At 52.2% G+C, this 15,699-nt stretch overlaps 1 protein-coding gene across 2 annotated transcripts in view; it reads right to left on the bottom strand.

Moving 5' to 3' along the window:
- Window positions 1-11,061: 11,061 nt before the first annotated feature.
- CDK18 (cyclin dependent kinase 18) overlaps window positions 11,062-15,699 on the bottom strand; it is a 32,142-nt gene continuing 27,504 nt past the window's right edge. For both annotated transcript variants that reach the window (XM_084799939.1, XM_084799940.1), the window contains exons 9-16: window positions 15,278-15,401; window positions 14,982-15,102; window positions 14,372-14,469; window positions 14,087-14,192; window positions 13,936-13,978; window positions 13,348-13,438; window positions 13,017-13,094; window positions 11,062-12,438 (exon numbers count right to left, since the gene is read on the bottom strand). In XM_084799939.1, coding sequence (XP_084656065.1) covers window positions 12,404-12,438; window positions 13,017-13,094; window positions 13,348-13,438; window positions 13,936-13,978; window positions 14,087-14,192; window positions 14,372-14,469; window positions 14,982-15,102; window positions 15,278-15,401 — 696 coding nt within the window. In that variant the 3' untranslated portion in view covers window positions 11,062-12,403. The remainder of the gene's footprint in view (window positions 12,439-13,016; window positions 13,095-13,347; window positions 13,439-13,935; window positions 13,979-14,086; window positions 14,193-14,371; window positions 14,470-14,981; window positions 15,103-15,277; window positions 15,402-15,699) is intronic.

Below are 15,699 nucleotides of genomic sequence, written 5' to 3'. Positions count from 1 at the left end.
TGGCCCTTGGTGCCAGCATTGCTGGAGGATGTAACACCAAGGACGGCTTCCTGGTCGAGGGGAGTTTGAGAGAAAGAAATGGAGAAGCAGCTCATAAGATACTGAAGTGTGGGCTGGAGAGATGGCTCAGTGGTTAAGAGCACTGGCCTGTTTTTCCAGAGGTCCTGAGTTCAATTCCCAGCAACCATATGGTGGCTCACAACCATCTGTAATGTAATCTGAATCCCTCTTCTGGTGTGCATGAAGACAGAGCACTCATATACATTAAAAACAAAAACAAAAACAAAAACAAAAACTCTCCAAAACACTGAAGTTCTCACTTTGGCAGCACCTATAGTAAAAAAGTGGAACGAGACACAGAAGATTGGCATGGTCCCTGTGCAAGGATGACATACATGCAGACTCGTGAAGTGTTGCACGTTTTCCTCTAATTCTTGTATGTTATATTAGGTAGAAGTGAGTGTGAACAGACGTCATGCAACTGAAAGGAGGCCCACGAAGGGTGGGGGAGGCCTTAAGGTAGGGGAGAGTAACTGAAGATGTGATGTAAACGTGGAAAGGAGAATTCTGCGAGCGGAATGCTATAGCTGGGAGGTGGGGGCAGGAAGTGGAGGGAGCCGGGGGTGGAGAGATGGCTCAGCAGAGCCCTGGCTGCTCTTCACTGGACCTACGTTGGATTCCCAGCACCCACACAGCAGTGAACAGACAGTCTGTAACTCCAGTTCCAGGGAATCTGATGCCCTCCCTCTTCTGGTGTTTGCATGTACATGGTACATAGACATAGGGTAAGATATCTATACACATAAAACAAAAATAATCTTAAAAAAAAAAAAAGGAAATGGTGTCAAGGCTTGAGAAACAGCCCAGTTAGTAAGGCGCTCACAGCATCAGCAGCGTGAAGGGATCTCCAGCACTCAGGGAAAAAGCCAGGATCAGCACTTGGCACTGGGTCGGGGTGGGCAGCAGCATACAGGACACAGCTGCAAGCAGAGTCTAATCCCTAGTTTACTGGCCAGCCAATGTAGCCAATCAGAGAGCTCCACATCCAGGGAGGGACCCTGCTTCAACAAATAAGGTGAGAGCACTTGAGACAAAGAGAATGCTGACATCTGGTGAACAAATGTGCATCATACACAGACAAATACGTGTGTATACATACACCACACACACATGCAAAGAGTATGTCATGAGGAAATCTGTTACTCTGCATGCTAATCAGAAATTAAGTTGGGCTGGAGAGATGGCTCAGAGGTTAAGAGCACTGTCTGTTCTTCCAGGGGTCCTGAGTTCAATTCCCAGCAACTACATGGTGACTCACAACCATCTTCAGTGAAATCTAATGCCCTCTTCTGATGGGCAGGCACACATGTGGGCAGGATATATGTAAATAATAAGTCTTTTTTAAAAAAATTAAGTTAAAAGCATTAAAGTGGGGCTGGTTTTGTAGCCCAGCGGTAGAACACTTGCCTAGCATGTGCAAGTCCCTGTATGTGCAAGCCCAGTATAAGGAGAGGTTGGTATGGTATTCAAGACAGGCAGGGCATTCTGAAGGCATCTGGGGCCCAGTTTCAAGAACCAGGGTTCTGTGTTAGTACATTAGTGTTAGGGCACGTGCTTAGCATAAATAAGACCTTGGGTTCCACCTCCAGCACTTCCTGAACGCTCAGGCATCGAGGGTCCGCTTTCATGGTAGGGATGTGAGCACTGAGTTCCAGCATGTTCGAGAGGCCTGACCAAGGCTCACTGAGTAGCAACTGGGATAGAGGTGCTGCAGGGGGTGGGGTGGGGGGTTGGAAAGGACCTCCAGGCAAGAGCTGTAAAGGCTTGAGGAAGGTGGCCTCTTCAGGGTAAGTGGACCATCAGTTAGTAACACTGTGGAGCATGCAAAAGAGGACAGGACAGGGGCCACCTTGCTGAGGAGTGGGCACAGCGAACAGGCCAACAGGCCGGCCAGCGGTACATGCTGGAGCTCCCCAAAGTCTCGCTATAACCAGGAACACCTGTGGGCATAGAGCGGGAAACAAGACGGCACAGTGAAGTCTGAAGAAGGCTGAGTTCAAGGGAGTCGGGCCTCAGCATGTTGCTCTGGGAGAGGTGGGGGGGGGGTGCTGGCAGGGCAGGTGGGTTCCTGTGTGGGGCCCCAGCATGTTGCTCTGGGAGGGGGGAGCCTGGCAGGGTAGGTGGGTTCCTGTGTGGGGCCCCAGCATGTTGCTCTGGGAAGGGGGGGCCTGGTAGGGTAGGTGGGTTCCTGTGTGGGGCCCCAGCATGCTGCTTGAGAGGGAGGCCTGGCTGGCAGGTGAGTTCCAGCAGGTTCCCAGTACAGCAGATGCTTCCTGTTTATGTTAACAGAGACTTCCAGACACCTTTGAGCCTAGAGGTGGAAGTCCCATTCAGCTCAGGAGACTGGAAACACCTGCAGGTACTGGGGGGTGGGGGTGGGGCTGTTGGGGGGGGGAGTGGGGAGGCAGAGTCCTCTGCAACAGTGGCTCCCTCTGTGGCTGTCTCTGCTCAAAACTCTGAAACGCAAGTGTCCAATGCCTACTTATGTCTTGTCATGTCTGAAACGGATGCTTTCTCCTCGATTAGAAGACTGTGTTCTATAAGGAAAGAACTGTTGTTGCTTTTGTTTGTTTGTTTTTCTTTTCTTTTCTCTGTTTTTCTTTTACAGATTGGCGCTCACTGTGTTGTCCAAGCTAGCTCCTGGGTTCAAGGGCTCCATTTCTCTCAACTTCTCAAGCATTAGGACAGTGGCAAGGTGCCCAACTTAAAAGACCTCCCACCCACACACACCCCGTTTTGTTATTTGAGGCAGGGTTTCTGTGTAAAAACCCTGAGTGTCCTACAACTTGTTTTATAGACAAAGCTGGCCTCTACCTCCCAAATGGGTGTGTGCAAAGGTGTGTGCTACCATGCTAAGCTCTAAAAAGATTTCTGACACGCTTGTTTTAATAAAAATATGCAGATACTGGGGCACATGCCTTTAATCTCAGCATTCAGGTGGCAGAGACAGGTGGCTCTCCTCCGTGGGTTTTGTTACTCTAGTATTTAAGATCTTGCAGGCCTGCTGCTGGCATACTCAGACTAGACTGGCTGCGACTCTCACCCGTGGATTCGTGGATTCCCTCCATGAGCAGGGCATGTGCAGGTGACTGAGGTGTGGGGGCAGGGAATAGAGTCCGGCTGGAAGTGGATCTGGCTGCCTTCCTTAGGAACCTGTTGTGACTTGTTGCAGCCAGTAGCGCCTCCAGCACCCCAGCCTTCTTATCAGTCTCCCAGTCTGCTTGAATGCTCTTAGGGATGGGCGGGGGGGGGGGGGCTCACTCCCTCCGAAGGTAGCCAGGCTACCCTGAGTAACCTGTGACCTGATGTTGTTTGTCATGAATTCCCTTTCTATGTTTACATCAGCCACATTTAAAGCTCCTGGAAAACAATGCAAGACAAACACCACGCCCAGGGCTGGTGAGAGGGCCCAGCGGTTAAGACTACTGGCTGTCTCTCTGTAGGATCCAGCTTCCGTTCCTAGTACCTCCATGGCAGCTCTAGCTCCCCTAGAGCCCTTTTCTTGCTTCCACAAGCACCTGACATGTAATTGCTGCTCAGACATACATGCAGGTCAAACATTTATGCACATTAAACAAACAAACAACAAACAAACCCTCTCAGCTAGCCATCTCTTTAAGCCTCACTAAGATAATTCAAGACTTCTTTATGGTTGTGTATACAGCGCTCTGCCTGCACGTACACCTGCAGGCCAGAAGAGGGCCCCAGAGCACATTATAGGTGGCTATGAACCACCATGTGGTTGTTGGGAATTGAACTCGTGACCTCTGGAAGAGCAGTCAGTGCGCTCATCTCTCTAGCCCCTAGATATTTTAAATAGATTCGATTTAATACCTTCTTACTGAGATCATATCACAGGTGAGGAGTGAAAGAAAAGCAAACATGATTTCTAACTGTAATTCCTGGGCCGGGTCCCCTGGGAAGGGAACACTCTGGAGTTCCTGCTGTAGAGAATGGAGAGGGAGGGTAGCAAGTCACTGCTTCATGGAGTCCTCGATGTGGCCCTCGGGGACACTGTGAAGAGCACCATCACCCACTGGTTCACAGAGAAGGGAATGAAGGCCCGGAGAGGTCATGCCCATGTGCACACATTGACTCAGCTGGAAGCACTGGGCGGAGGGATTTGAATTTGCTGTATCCCTAGATGCAAATCTGTGTCCCCTCTGTCCTCCTCAAGGGTCCAGGCATTAGAAAGGATGGGGAAAGGGTTTGCACATCCTAAGTAATTACTCTATCAATGGTCTCTATCCAGGCCAGGAATTTGTGAAAGAATGACTAATGGGCAACTCCCCAGCCTCCTCATCTGCTACCGACTGAAACCTCAGGAGAGGCTAAAGCCACAGGCGCTGGAGCTCCTAAGGGCAGGTGGGGCTAAGCCAGGGCCATGTTCACAAGTGGCGCTACTGAGGACAGTACCTGGCAGGTAACTGGGAGCCGTGATAGAGAAAAAAGAACGAGGGAGCCACTGAGGGAGGAGGAGGTGCTGGATGCTAAGTTTCCAGTCCAGCAGGGTACGGGAACAGGTGTCCTCTTGGCTGGCTCTGTCATGTGCTGATGTCACGAGGAAGTAGACACTGACGTCACCAGGAAGTGGACACTGAAGGTGCCGAAAAGGCTAATACCGGACCCATGAGGTTTCTTGGGATTTGAGGTGGGATGAACACAGAGGTACAGCTATTGGCTCCTTCCTTGGGGAAGACCCTAGGCTGGGCCTTTTATTTATTTAGCTTAGAGACAAGGTCTATGTTGTCCAGGATGGCTCTGGATTTTGCCTCTGCGCTGTCAAGTAGTTGGCACTGTAACCTCTGCCACTGCACCCAATTGGTCACCTTACTGCTGTGACTGTTAGTGTTGTCACCTTGACACCCTCTGGAAGAGCAGTTCTCTGCCTGTGGGTCATGACCTCCTCTGGGGTGGAGTCTAACGACCCTTTCACAGGGGTCACCTGAGGCCATCGGAGAGCACAGATATTTACATTACTCTTCACAGCAGTAGCAAAATTACAGTTATGAAGCAGCAATGGAAATAAACTTATGGTTGGGGGTCAGCACCACATGAGGAACTGTATTCAAGGGTAGCAGCCATACGAAAGGTGAGGACCACTGCGCTCAAATCACCTAGGAGACAAGCCTCCAGGCACACTTGCTAGGGATTATTGGCCTCTGGTTATACCTGTGATGTGAGGACCCAGCCCTAAAATTGAGGTTGGGCTCCTGGACTGTGTGAAAAGGAGAAAGCAAGCAGAGCATAAACATTTATCATCAGCTTCATGACTGTGCTTGGGATATGACTGCCTGCTGCAGGCGTCTCTGCTCTGTTGGACTGGTCCTTGAACTTGTGAGCTGAAATTAACCTTCATTGATTTTCCTTTGTCAGGGTACTTTAAACAAGTATTATTATTATTATTATTATTATTATTATTATTATTATTATTTATTGAACTGTGATCTGGAATGAATAATTTCTTCCCTTTTCCTTTGTCAAGGTACTTTAAACAAGTATGAATTATTACTGTTGTGTGAGAGAGGGGTGTGTGTGTGGGTGCTTTTGTATCTTACCATGCAATGGGAATAGAAACTAAGACAGAAAACTGACACAGGGACATGAGCTCATTGCTGTGATGAGCCTGGGTAGTTCTTAAGCCTTTGGAACGGTTTAGGGGAAGAACGTGGAACCACGAAAGGTTTGGGCTAAATAAAAAGCTCTCGTGTGAAGGAAGCAGAGCTTATGGGCCATTCCCGTGGGAGTTTGGAAGACAAGAATGCCAACAGAAGCCTCACTGGCCACGGAGGCTTGGCTTGGCTCATGGGGTTTCTAAGAGGGTCAAAGACAGCAGCAACAAGAGCTTGACTGAAGATCGTGTGATATTTGGCCCAGAATCTGGTTTCATTCTACCTGTTTCCTGGGAACTTGAATAAAAATGAGTTTAAGAATAATGGGCCGGGCGTGGTGGCGCACACCTTTAATCCCAGAACTTGGAAGGCAGAGGCAGGCGGATCGCTGTGAGTTCGAGGCCAGCCTGGCCTACAAAGTGAGTCTAGGACAACCAAGGCTACACAGAGAGACCCTGTCTGGGGGGGGGGGCGGCGAAGAATAATGGATCAATTTGTTTGGCAGAGAAACTCTCATGGAGGGGAAGGCTCTCAAGCTGGGGCCGAGAAAGTGGCTGCAGTTGTTAGAGGTCAACACCACTGAAAAGCAACCTTCTGTACTGCACCATAAGAGAGGTGTCCTGAGGGCACCCCATACCCCATGCCCTATACACACTGCTAGCAGAGGCTCCATCCTGAGCTGACAGCAGAGCTCAGTTGGATCACCCATGTGGTACAGGTTTTACAGACATGAAAATGTCAAGTCCAGAGGAAACTATAGTTCCCCAAACTTCCAACCTCCTCCCCTCCCCTAAACTCCCTCCAGCTCATGGGCTTCTCTGCTCCCAACTACTCATCCTTATCGCCCAGCTAGTCTCTGCTCTTGCTATTCTCTCTCTCTCTCTCCTGTCTGTCTGTCTGTCTGTCTGTCTGTCTGTCTCTCTCTCTCTCTCTCTCTCTCTCTCTCTCTCTCTCTCGCTATGCTCAGTCTCTTGCTATCTCACTATCTCCCCTCCTCTCTCCCACTCTCTCACTAGGACGCTGCTCTAGCCTTTGGATAGTTTCCCTCTTTTATCTATAAGAAAAACCTTAACCATATCATGGAGTGGTTCTTGTAATATGTCCCCTCGGATACAAAAGGAAGAAGACTGGGGGAGCCATGGGATCTTGATCCATTGTTACAGAGAGCACCTGTGGCCTGGAGATGTGTGGCAGAGCCAAAGTCCCTGCTAGTCAACTGTGTGTGATGCCTATGTTGCTATGGAGATCAGGATATTGGAGATGCCAGAAATGTGGGATGTCCACTGAGGAAACCTACATGCAGACTCGAGAAAGTTGGGTTGACTCGAGAAAGAATTCTGTGCTATAGGCATCAGATATGGAGGGGTGGATGGTTACCCAGTCCCTTAGGAGCCCAGCTGGTTTCATTAGGAACCCAAAGTACCAGACATGGAGCTACAGGATGTAGTGTTTGTTGTTTGGGTCTTACTGTGTCCTGATCATTCCTTGCTATGCCCTAGTTCTTCCCTTTTTGGTTAGGAATGTTAATTCTCTGCTATTATGTGTTACAAGTATGTAACTTTTATTTTATAGGAACTCACATGTAAGAGATCCCTTTGGGTTTCAGACGAGGCTTAAGCTTTGGACTTTTAAAAGCTGTTAAAATTGGGGGCTGGAGATATGGCTCAGTAGTTAGGAGCACTGGTTGATCTTCCAGAGGTCCTGAGTTCAATTTCCAGCAACCACATGGTGGCTCATGTCCATCTATAAAGGGATCTGATGCCCTCTTGTGGCCTGCACTCATACATTTAAAAAAAAAAGGGGGGGGGGGTAAAATTATTAAAGACTAGGGGTTTTTGAAGACAACCTAAAATAATAAATAAATAAAAATAGTGGGAGGTTGTATAATAAAATGGTCTTGAGATTATGGAAGGTAATGACTTAAGTGATGTGTTTAGAGCGTCAACTTGACAGAGGACAGTGTTGTGGTGGTTAGTGGTGTTAGCCTGGCAAGCCCTTGAATCACCTGGGAGACAAGCCTCCAGGCACACCTATGATGGACTACTTAGCCTCTGTGAATGGCGGATAGTGACTGATAGGTTAATTGAGGAGGGAGGAGCCATCTTAGTTTGGGTTTTCATCGCTGTGCCGAGACACCATGACCACTGCAACTCTGATACAGGAAAACATTTAATTTGGGCTGGCTTACGATTTCAGAGGTTTTAGTCCATTCTCATCATGGTGGGAAGCATGGCAGCGTGCAGGCAGACATGGTGCTGGGGAAGGAGCTGAGAGTTCTATGTCTGTATCTGCAGGCAGCAAGGAGGAGACTGCATGTGTTTCACACTGGGCATAGCTTGAGCATTTAAGACCTCAAAGGCCCCGCCTCCACAGTGACGCACTTCCTCTAGCAAGGCCACACCTCCTAGTGGTGCCACACACATGAATCTATGGAGGCCATATCTATTCATACCTATACCACGGGAGCCATCCTAAAGGTGGGCATGGGTGCTGAACTGTGTGAGAGAGCGAGGTGGGAGCTGGAGAAGCAACAGAGCCTGCTGCCCTTTTGATTGGTGTAGAGCTGGGAAGGGGCGGGATGGGTGAAGGGTGACGGAACAGAGGACTGGTGCTGTTGGCCTGTTTTACTCCAGCCTCTGTGTCTTGCGTAGTTTTGAGCACACGCTCTTCCGGAGTTCTGCTGGACTATTCTGCCCCTGGCGGTCCATCCAGTTCCCTCCCTTAGCCTTCCTAGCTCCCCGAACTCTATGAGAGACCTCTGCCCTCACATCTCCTGGTGTTGCTTTAGCTCATCCCGTTGAACTTTCTGCCCCTGTGTCCACCTGGGCAAAGCTTGTTTCCCGTTAGCTCACTGCTGTATAGAGGCAAGCACACTGCCTGGATCACAGTGCCTGACAAGTCTCTTTGAAGAAAGGCCACCTTGGCCTACCTGCAGGTCTCAGCTTTCCGAAGCGAGGAGGAGTGTCTCATACCTGACATGCTGTCCTGGTGCCCAGCACAGAGCCGGGCATGGAGGCTGTGAGCAATGCCTAGGCTGATGGTTTGCTTTGCACAGAGACAGTTGAGACTGGGGGTGTCTCAAATTGGAAGCAAGTGTCCAAACAAAGGTGAAGAAGAGTGGACCATAGGCAGCCAAACCACTTCACGGAAGGAAGAAGAGCAGGTTCCACAACAGTGCTGAGAGCCAACTGGCCAAAGAGCCCAAGAGGAGCGAAGATGGGTGCTTTGCCACGTGTAAGTCCTGACCTCCAAACTTCAGGCCAAGGTGCAGAAGGCCCCACACCTTTCAGAACCTCCCTGTGGCTGTGGTTGTGAAAGCATGAAAGAGGGTGTCTGGGTCTGTTAGGGGCCATCAATCAGGCTCAAGGAGCTTCCGGCTTAGAAGGCTGCATGGGGCCTGGGGATGGATTCGATAGGAGAGGGCCATGGACCTGGAAGAGCAAGACAGAGGAGAACCAACCCTAGGTCCCATCAGTGGAAGTGTGGGCCCTGCTCTGCAGCAATCTGCCAACGGGGACCTTCTGGTCGGCATCTGTAAGTGAGTATGGGATTAGGGAAGGTCAGATGGGGCCCTGGGCATTCCTGACCCAACACTGAGGACAGTACATGTGATGCCAGAGGGGACAATGACTCACCAGGGAGTCTAGCAGAAAGGCTTCTGCTCAGGAGAGTCGCACATCATCAGGAAATGACTTCTGGGTACCCAGGAAACAGGGCTCCAGGGCCTGGGCCGGCCATAGCTCAGCTTGGTCCCTAGGGCACTAGCGGTGGCTCCTGCAGCCCATCAGCTCTGGCAGCTCATGGCTTGTCACTCGGCTGTGCCTTGCTTCCGTATCTAGCTCTCCTCAGCAGAGCCATCATCTCTGATAAATGCCGGCCTCCCCGGCACTCCTACAGGAAGCTGCATCTGTGCAGACCCTTCCTTGTGCTTGCTTCCTGCTTCCCAGATCTATTTACATGGTCCTTTCTACCCTCTCCTCTTTAAAAACCAAGAAGGTTTGGCTGGCACACAGACCTAGGGCTCCAGAATTCTAGGAAGGGTGTTGTTGTTGATGATGATTTGTTTTTCCGGGTGCTGACGGTGGAACTCGGAGCTCTCAGAACTCAAGGACTTTGTGCGTGGTAGGCAAGGCCTCTCCCACAGAGCCACACATCCAGCTCCTAACAGACTTAGGATTCTAATTTGTTGTGTGACCTAAGGCCAGTTACTTCATCCCTGGGGACTCCAATGTTTATGTATGTGATCAGGGAGAAAGGTTGTGGTGGAGATTTGGTGAGATGGGCCTGGGCATTGCAGGTGTGCACAGGGCAGAGGGCAGGCAGCTTCGTATCCGGGCTTCTCACTGGATCTCAGCCTGTGTATTTCCCGGCCTTTCCCTTATAGGAAGCAGTAAATGTTGCCTCAGAGGTTCTGCACTTCGATGCATTCATGGGGACCAGTGTGGGAGATGGTGCAGAGCCAAGGACCAAGCCCTGGCCCACTCAACTTCCATGGCATTGTCTTGTCGAGGAAGCAGGCGCCCCCTGCAGTACAAGGGCACAGAACAGGTAAGGCCCGGAGGCATACCATAGGGCTTGGCACTCTGCACGGCCTTGGGAGAATTCGGAGCAATGAGTTGGAAAACAGCTGAATTCTCAGCCTCCTAAGGTCGGTCTATGTGACTGGGGGGGGGGAGTTGGGGGGTTGGGGAATAGAGGTGGGGGTTGGGGGGAAGGCAAATAAGAGGGAGGTGTTTGAGAGCAGCAGGAGGCAGTGGGTTCGAGAACCAGTTAGGTCTGTACTCGCCACTGCTCTGGTTTTGTCTACCTCAATACCAACTTACAATGTACTCTGCCCCCCGCCACAAGAGAAAGACAGACAGAGAGAGACACACACACACAGAGAGAAAGAGACAGACACAGAGACAGAGATCATCAGCTGTCTCTGCTTCCTTAGTGTTGGGATTAAAGATGTACATCATTACACCTGGCCCAACTTTTTTTTTTCCTATGTGCCCTCCCCTCCCAAGAAGCCAAAGCAGAGTGACCCATAGAAACCAGAGCCCCTGCCTCTCCTCAGGACTCTCTCTGGGCTAGCCTCATTGGTCCCACCTCACAGGCACACCCTGGGCCAAGGGCAGGACACAAAACACAGATGCTCAGGCCTGTGCACTCTGCGCTTCACTCATGACCCTTAGTGTGCCTTAGCAGAGCTGATATAGCCTCTCAACTGTAGCAGAGAGTACCAGCATCCCCCTACCCCCAGCCCAGGCCAGGCTCACAGATGTGCACAGACCAAACTCTCTTTGATGGTATGTATGTATGTATGTATGTATGTATAAGCAAGCCCAGACACTTAAGAGTTCTCCGTCCTCTCTCGTTTGCATTTCTGAATGAGACAGCTCACGGCTTTCTGTACAACATGAATTAAATATATTTCTCTGTCTTTGCTCTGAGTCACAGGACATTCACAGTCAGTGGGGAAGGGGGTTAGGGAGAACCCAGGCTCCAAGGGGTTGGGATGGGCATGGGGCCTGTGGAGAAAACATGGGCTTGGCCTTCCCTTGGCCTTTGCCCTTCAAGTTCAGCCAAGTGTTGGGGAGACCCTGGAACACGAGAGGGGTGCTGAGGAAAGGTGTCTTTTGCAGGGGACGTAGGATGAGGCTCTCAGGATCAAACCTGCTGCCGCCATCTCACCTTCTCTCCAGCTTAGGCTGTGATGCCGGACAGCCTTCCTCTCAGGAGGCCCTCTGTGGAGGCTGGTGCCAGGGTCAAGTGGACAAGGCTAGGAAGGAGGTGGGGCCTGGGGGAGAGGCTGCACCAGCCCTAAAGAGCCAAGGCCATCCTGGTACCAGTGTCGAGGTGACCTTGCAAATCTGGGGGCCAGCCTCAGAACCCTGAGACAGGGTTAACTTATCAGCCCTCAGGGATGATAACACCTGAGTAGAAGTGGCTTAGGGAAAAAGGGACGGAGGAAAGGTGCTAGGTCAGAGCTCCAAGGACAGTGTACACTTTACCACCTGCCAGTTTAAGGCAACCCTTTCCAGACTGGGGGATGGGCAGGGGGCTGGCTGAGGCAGCAGGAGTACAACTGGGGGCACCAGACCACCTCCTGATACTGTTGGGCATGGACAGCACGCTGGTACTTTTTAGCCTTGGTTCAAGCCAGAGGGTCCCTGGGCTTCTGGCAAGGAGGGGACAATAAGCACAGTGGGGATGGTGACAAGATGGGATACTACTTTTTCTGACACTCCAGGGATGTCTGCCTTTGGGTGGGGTTGGCACACACATGGGCACATTACAGGGTTCCAGGTAAGGTGCCATATTCCTTGTTCTTAGAGGAGAAGAAGGTGAAGCGAGTGTCCGAGGCTAAGAAAGGGGTCTGTCAAGCCGATGAGCCGGCGGGCCCAGGACCCCCACATTCTCCTGCACGTCAACTGGGAAAGGGCCCCAGGTCCTCCCCACCCCCACCCCCACCCTGTGCCCATCCCTTTCTCTCAGGGAAGTAGCTCATGCCCCACCTCACAGTGGGTGACAAAGGGGCTGGTGTCCCAGGGAGAGGCCCTCACAGAGGTGTGTGTGGTAAGCAAGGAAAGGAAGCGACTGCTACCAACAGGGCTGCCAAGTGGTCCTCCAGACCAGCCACAGGCGTTCATTGTTCAGCCCTCTGATGGCCATACAGGCCCCATACTTCCTGAATTCATGTTCCGCGTGGCCTCTCAGCCCTTGGGCTGCAGCAGGGTGGGCGGGGCTCAGAAGAGGCTCTGCCTCCGGCTCTTCCCTCGCCCTGGAGAACAGAGGTGGACAGGAAGGAACAGAGGGACAAGGAGAGGGTTAAAGGGAGACACTTGTCCTTGTCCTTTGTATGCTCTGACCCAGCGAGCAAGGACATGGGCTCGCGCTCAGGTCTCATCCCTGTTGCTTGTGAGCTGCGTGAAATTGTGAAGGCCTCTAAGGGCCTCGGTTTCACGGAAGTGACTAACATATAGAGTGTGCCAAACCCAATGGGTATTTAAAAAAAAAAAAAGCTGCATGAGACAATACATGGGAACCCGTCAGGTCCAAGGCTGTGCTAGGGACAAAGTCATCTGGACTGGCCAGGAGCTCAGGGTCTGCACAGAGGTACATCGGGGACAGGGCGCACCCTTGCCAGGACTACTACTGTAAAAGGCAGTGCTCCATCTGGGTGGGGATGGGTGAGGGGAGATCCTCCCAGAAGGTGTATGTGGGGGTGTTGACTCCCCCATCCAAAGGGCAGGCTCAGGGTCCATCTCTTTCTCAGAGGGAAGTCAGTCCCCACTGGGGAAGGGTGGTCTACTGGGCTATTTCTAGCAAAAGGTATGGGTGGGGGACATGTGGCCCTACCTGGGTGCTGGAAGGCCAGGCCGCGGTAGCCTGGGTCCTTTTGGAGCTGAATCTCCTTCAGGGAGAAGATGGAGGCGGCTGGGCAAGAGAAGAGAGTTGGGGAGGCTTAGGTGGGGCTACCCTGCTCCTGTACCTACTAAATGCACAGAAGCCAAGGCACCCTCCTGTCAAGGCTCATCCAGGAAGATCTAACCTCCCAGGTGGAATCTGCCCCCTTAGCTACAAATGAGAGCTGTGAAGTAGAAGCCAGGTGCTGAACCCCAGGCTCCGGCCCCTGTTAGAGCTCCCAGCTATCCCAGCTTCCCCCTTCCCTGCCCCCGTGGACACTTACTGTCATCCAGCTGGTGTACGCGTTCTCCCAGCGACTGGAAATAGGGGTGATTGAGGGCTGCCTCTGCTGACATGCGACGCTTGGATTCGTACTGAAAGGCACAGGGTAGGCTCTTTTTTTGGGGGGCCCCGTTGGAGAACCTTCTAGAAAACGGGACTCCTGTACTAAGTCAGATGGCCAAGGTGGGAGAAGCCCTCATCTGAGCCAAACAGGGCAAGTCTCAGACCTTAGGATACCAGGGTTCAGACACCAGAGCTCCCTGGGGAGAGTGGCTGTATCTTGAAATGAGCAGACATGAGAAAGCGCTATTAGTATCCCCTGCCTGCTCCCGGGTAGGCACTGTATACTGTATACCATGCCCATAATCCGGGCGTACCCCCAGCATCGTCTAAAGGATGAACTGATATCCGCCCCTGCAGTTGAGAAAACGGAGCCATCCATCACCCCCAGAAAACGCCCAATCAGGCCTTGGGTGTCAAGCACAGAGACCAGTGCCCCTCGTGGGCTTTAGAATCGCAGGCAGGATTTGTGCTATCAGCCTGGCTTTCTTTCGTTGTCGCTCCCTGGGCAGGATGTGAGGAAACTCACCAGGAGGAGGCTGGTCAGGAGGTTGATGCCTTCAGTATCCAACCTGCAAGGAGGAGGCGCTGGCACAGGCGCAGCCAGGAGCAGGCTTGGGGACCCGAACCTCTGGGAGGGAGATCACAGTGGGGAGCGAGGGGCCTGGCAAGGGGACTACCTGGGAGCGTGGCTGAGCAGCGGCTGTGGTAGGTACCGGGGGAAGTTGTAGGCTCGAAACTCGGAGATGGACGTCACACCCGGCCACGTCTCTTCTGTAGGAGTCCCTGTAGACACAAGACGACGTAAGAAGTGTGACTGAATGAATATGGCGAGTGTGCAACATTGAAGGAGACAGCAAAGAGTAAGCAGCCAAAGCTAGCTGGGCCCCACCCTCCGTGCGCCTGGGTAGACAGGGTTCTGGCGCCCCCTGGCGGCGAGGCGGATGGTAGCGAAGAAAACTAACCCAAGAGCCGGAAGATGAGGTGCAACTCCTCCTTGACAGTAGAGCCTGGGAAGAGGGGCTTCCCAGTGGCCATCTCATAGAGGATGCAGCCTACGCCCCTGCAGATGCAAGGGTAGTGAGTCCAGGAAGCACAAACACCCGCTCTAAGGCTGCTGTGTGAGGGATCCAATGAGCCGCTAACACAAGCATCTGGGGTTTAAAAGGCTCATAGAACCAAGCCGACTTTCACTATGGAAAGGGTCTGTAATCCCTGGGTCCCGTTAACTCTGCTAGGCAGGAAGAGAGATACACTCTCTCTGGGGAGCCTTGGGCTCCGCCCGACACCTGTGTGGGCTTTAAAGTTAAATTGGTTTTCACACCTTTGTCAATTTTAACAGTAAAATAGTATGTCCCCTCCGTGGTGTTCCAAGGGAGGACTCATCTACTCTCTGGTAATTCCCACCTCAGCCCCTGGGGAAGCATTTCATAAGTACAGCATTAGAGGCTCCAGAAGCTCAGAGAATGTGCTAACAGTAGGGGGGAAGTGGAGCTGTGAGCAAGGCCAAGCTCTCCCTGGACAGAGTCTAAGTCTGCGGGCAGCCTCTTTCACTCCCCTCTGGGGCTCACTCACCACATGTCAATGGGGGTGGAGTACTCCGTGGATCCTAGCAGCACATCTGGGGGCCTGTACCAGAGGGTCACCACCTCATTGGAATAGGTCTTTGTTGGCACTGATTTGGCCCTGGCCAGGCCTAGGAATAGACATGTCACTGAACCTCTGCTAAAGAGTCCTGACGGGTCAGGTGCTCAGATGACCCCAAACTCCCCCTACCCCCCACAGAATCCCTATGTCCTGAGGATGCTGTGCACCCCAGGGGTCAGACCCATCTGCCAACCCTGACCCTGACCCTGAGGTATCAGCCTCACCAAAGTCAGCCAGCTTCAGCTCGCCCCTCTCATTGATGAGCAGGTTCTGAGGCTTTAGGTCCCGGTGCAGGATCTTGCGGCGGTGGCAGTAGGCCAGGCCCCGGAGCAACTGGAACATGAAGATCTGGCAGAGAAGAGAAACGAGGCGTGTGGTGGGACCAGGCCCCATGTGGGAGAGCCTGTGCCTCTGTCTCAGGCTGGAGAGGAATTGGGGTGAGGGGAGACCAGCACAAGTTTCTGGGGGAGGCTCCCTGGCTCTGTTGCCCACCCTGCAGGCCACCTAAGGAATCACATGTCGGGGCAGAGACTAAGTGTGGAGGGGAGGCCATGAGTGGGAGGAGGCCAGAGCCGAGCAGTCTATAGATGTGACACGGGAGGGCACAGTAAGGGTCCCATAGGAGAGGATGTATGTGCTTGGTTCT

Source organism: Acomys minous (assembly GCF_964271855.1).
Source record: "Acomys minous genome assembly, chromosome: 1".
Lineage (NCBI taxonomy): Eukaryota > Metazoa > Chordata > Mammalia > Rodentia > Muridae > Acomys > Acomys minous.
This window is presented reverse-complemented; position numbering and strand designations above follow the sequence as displayed.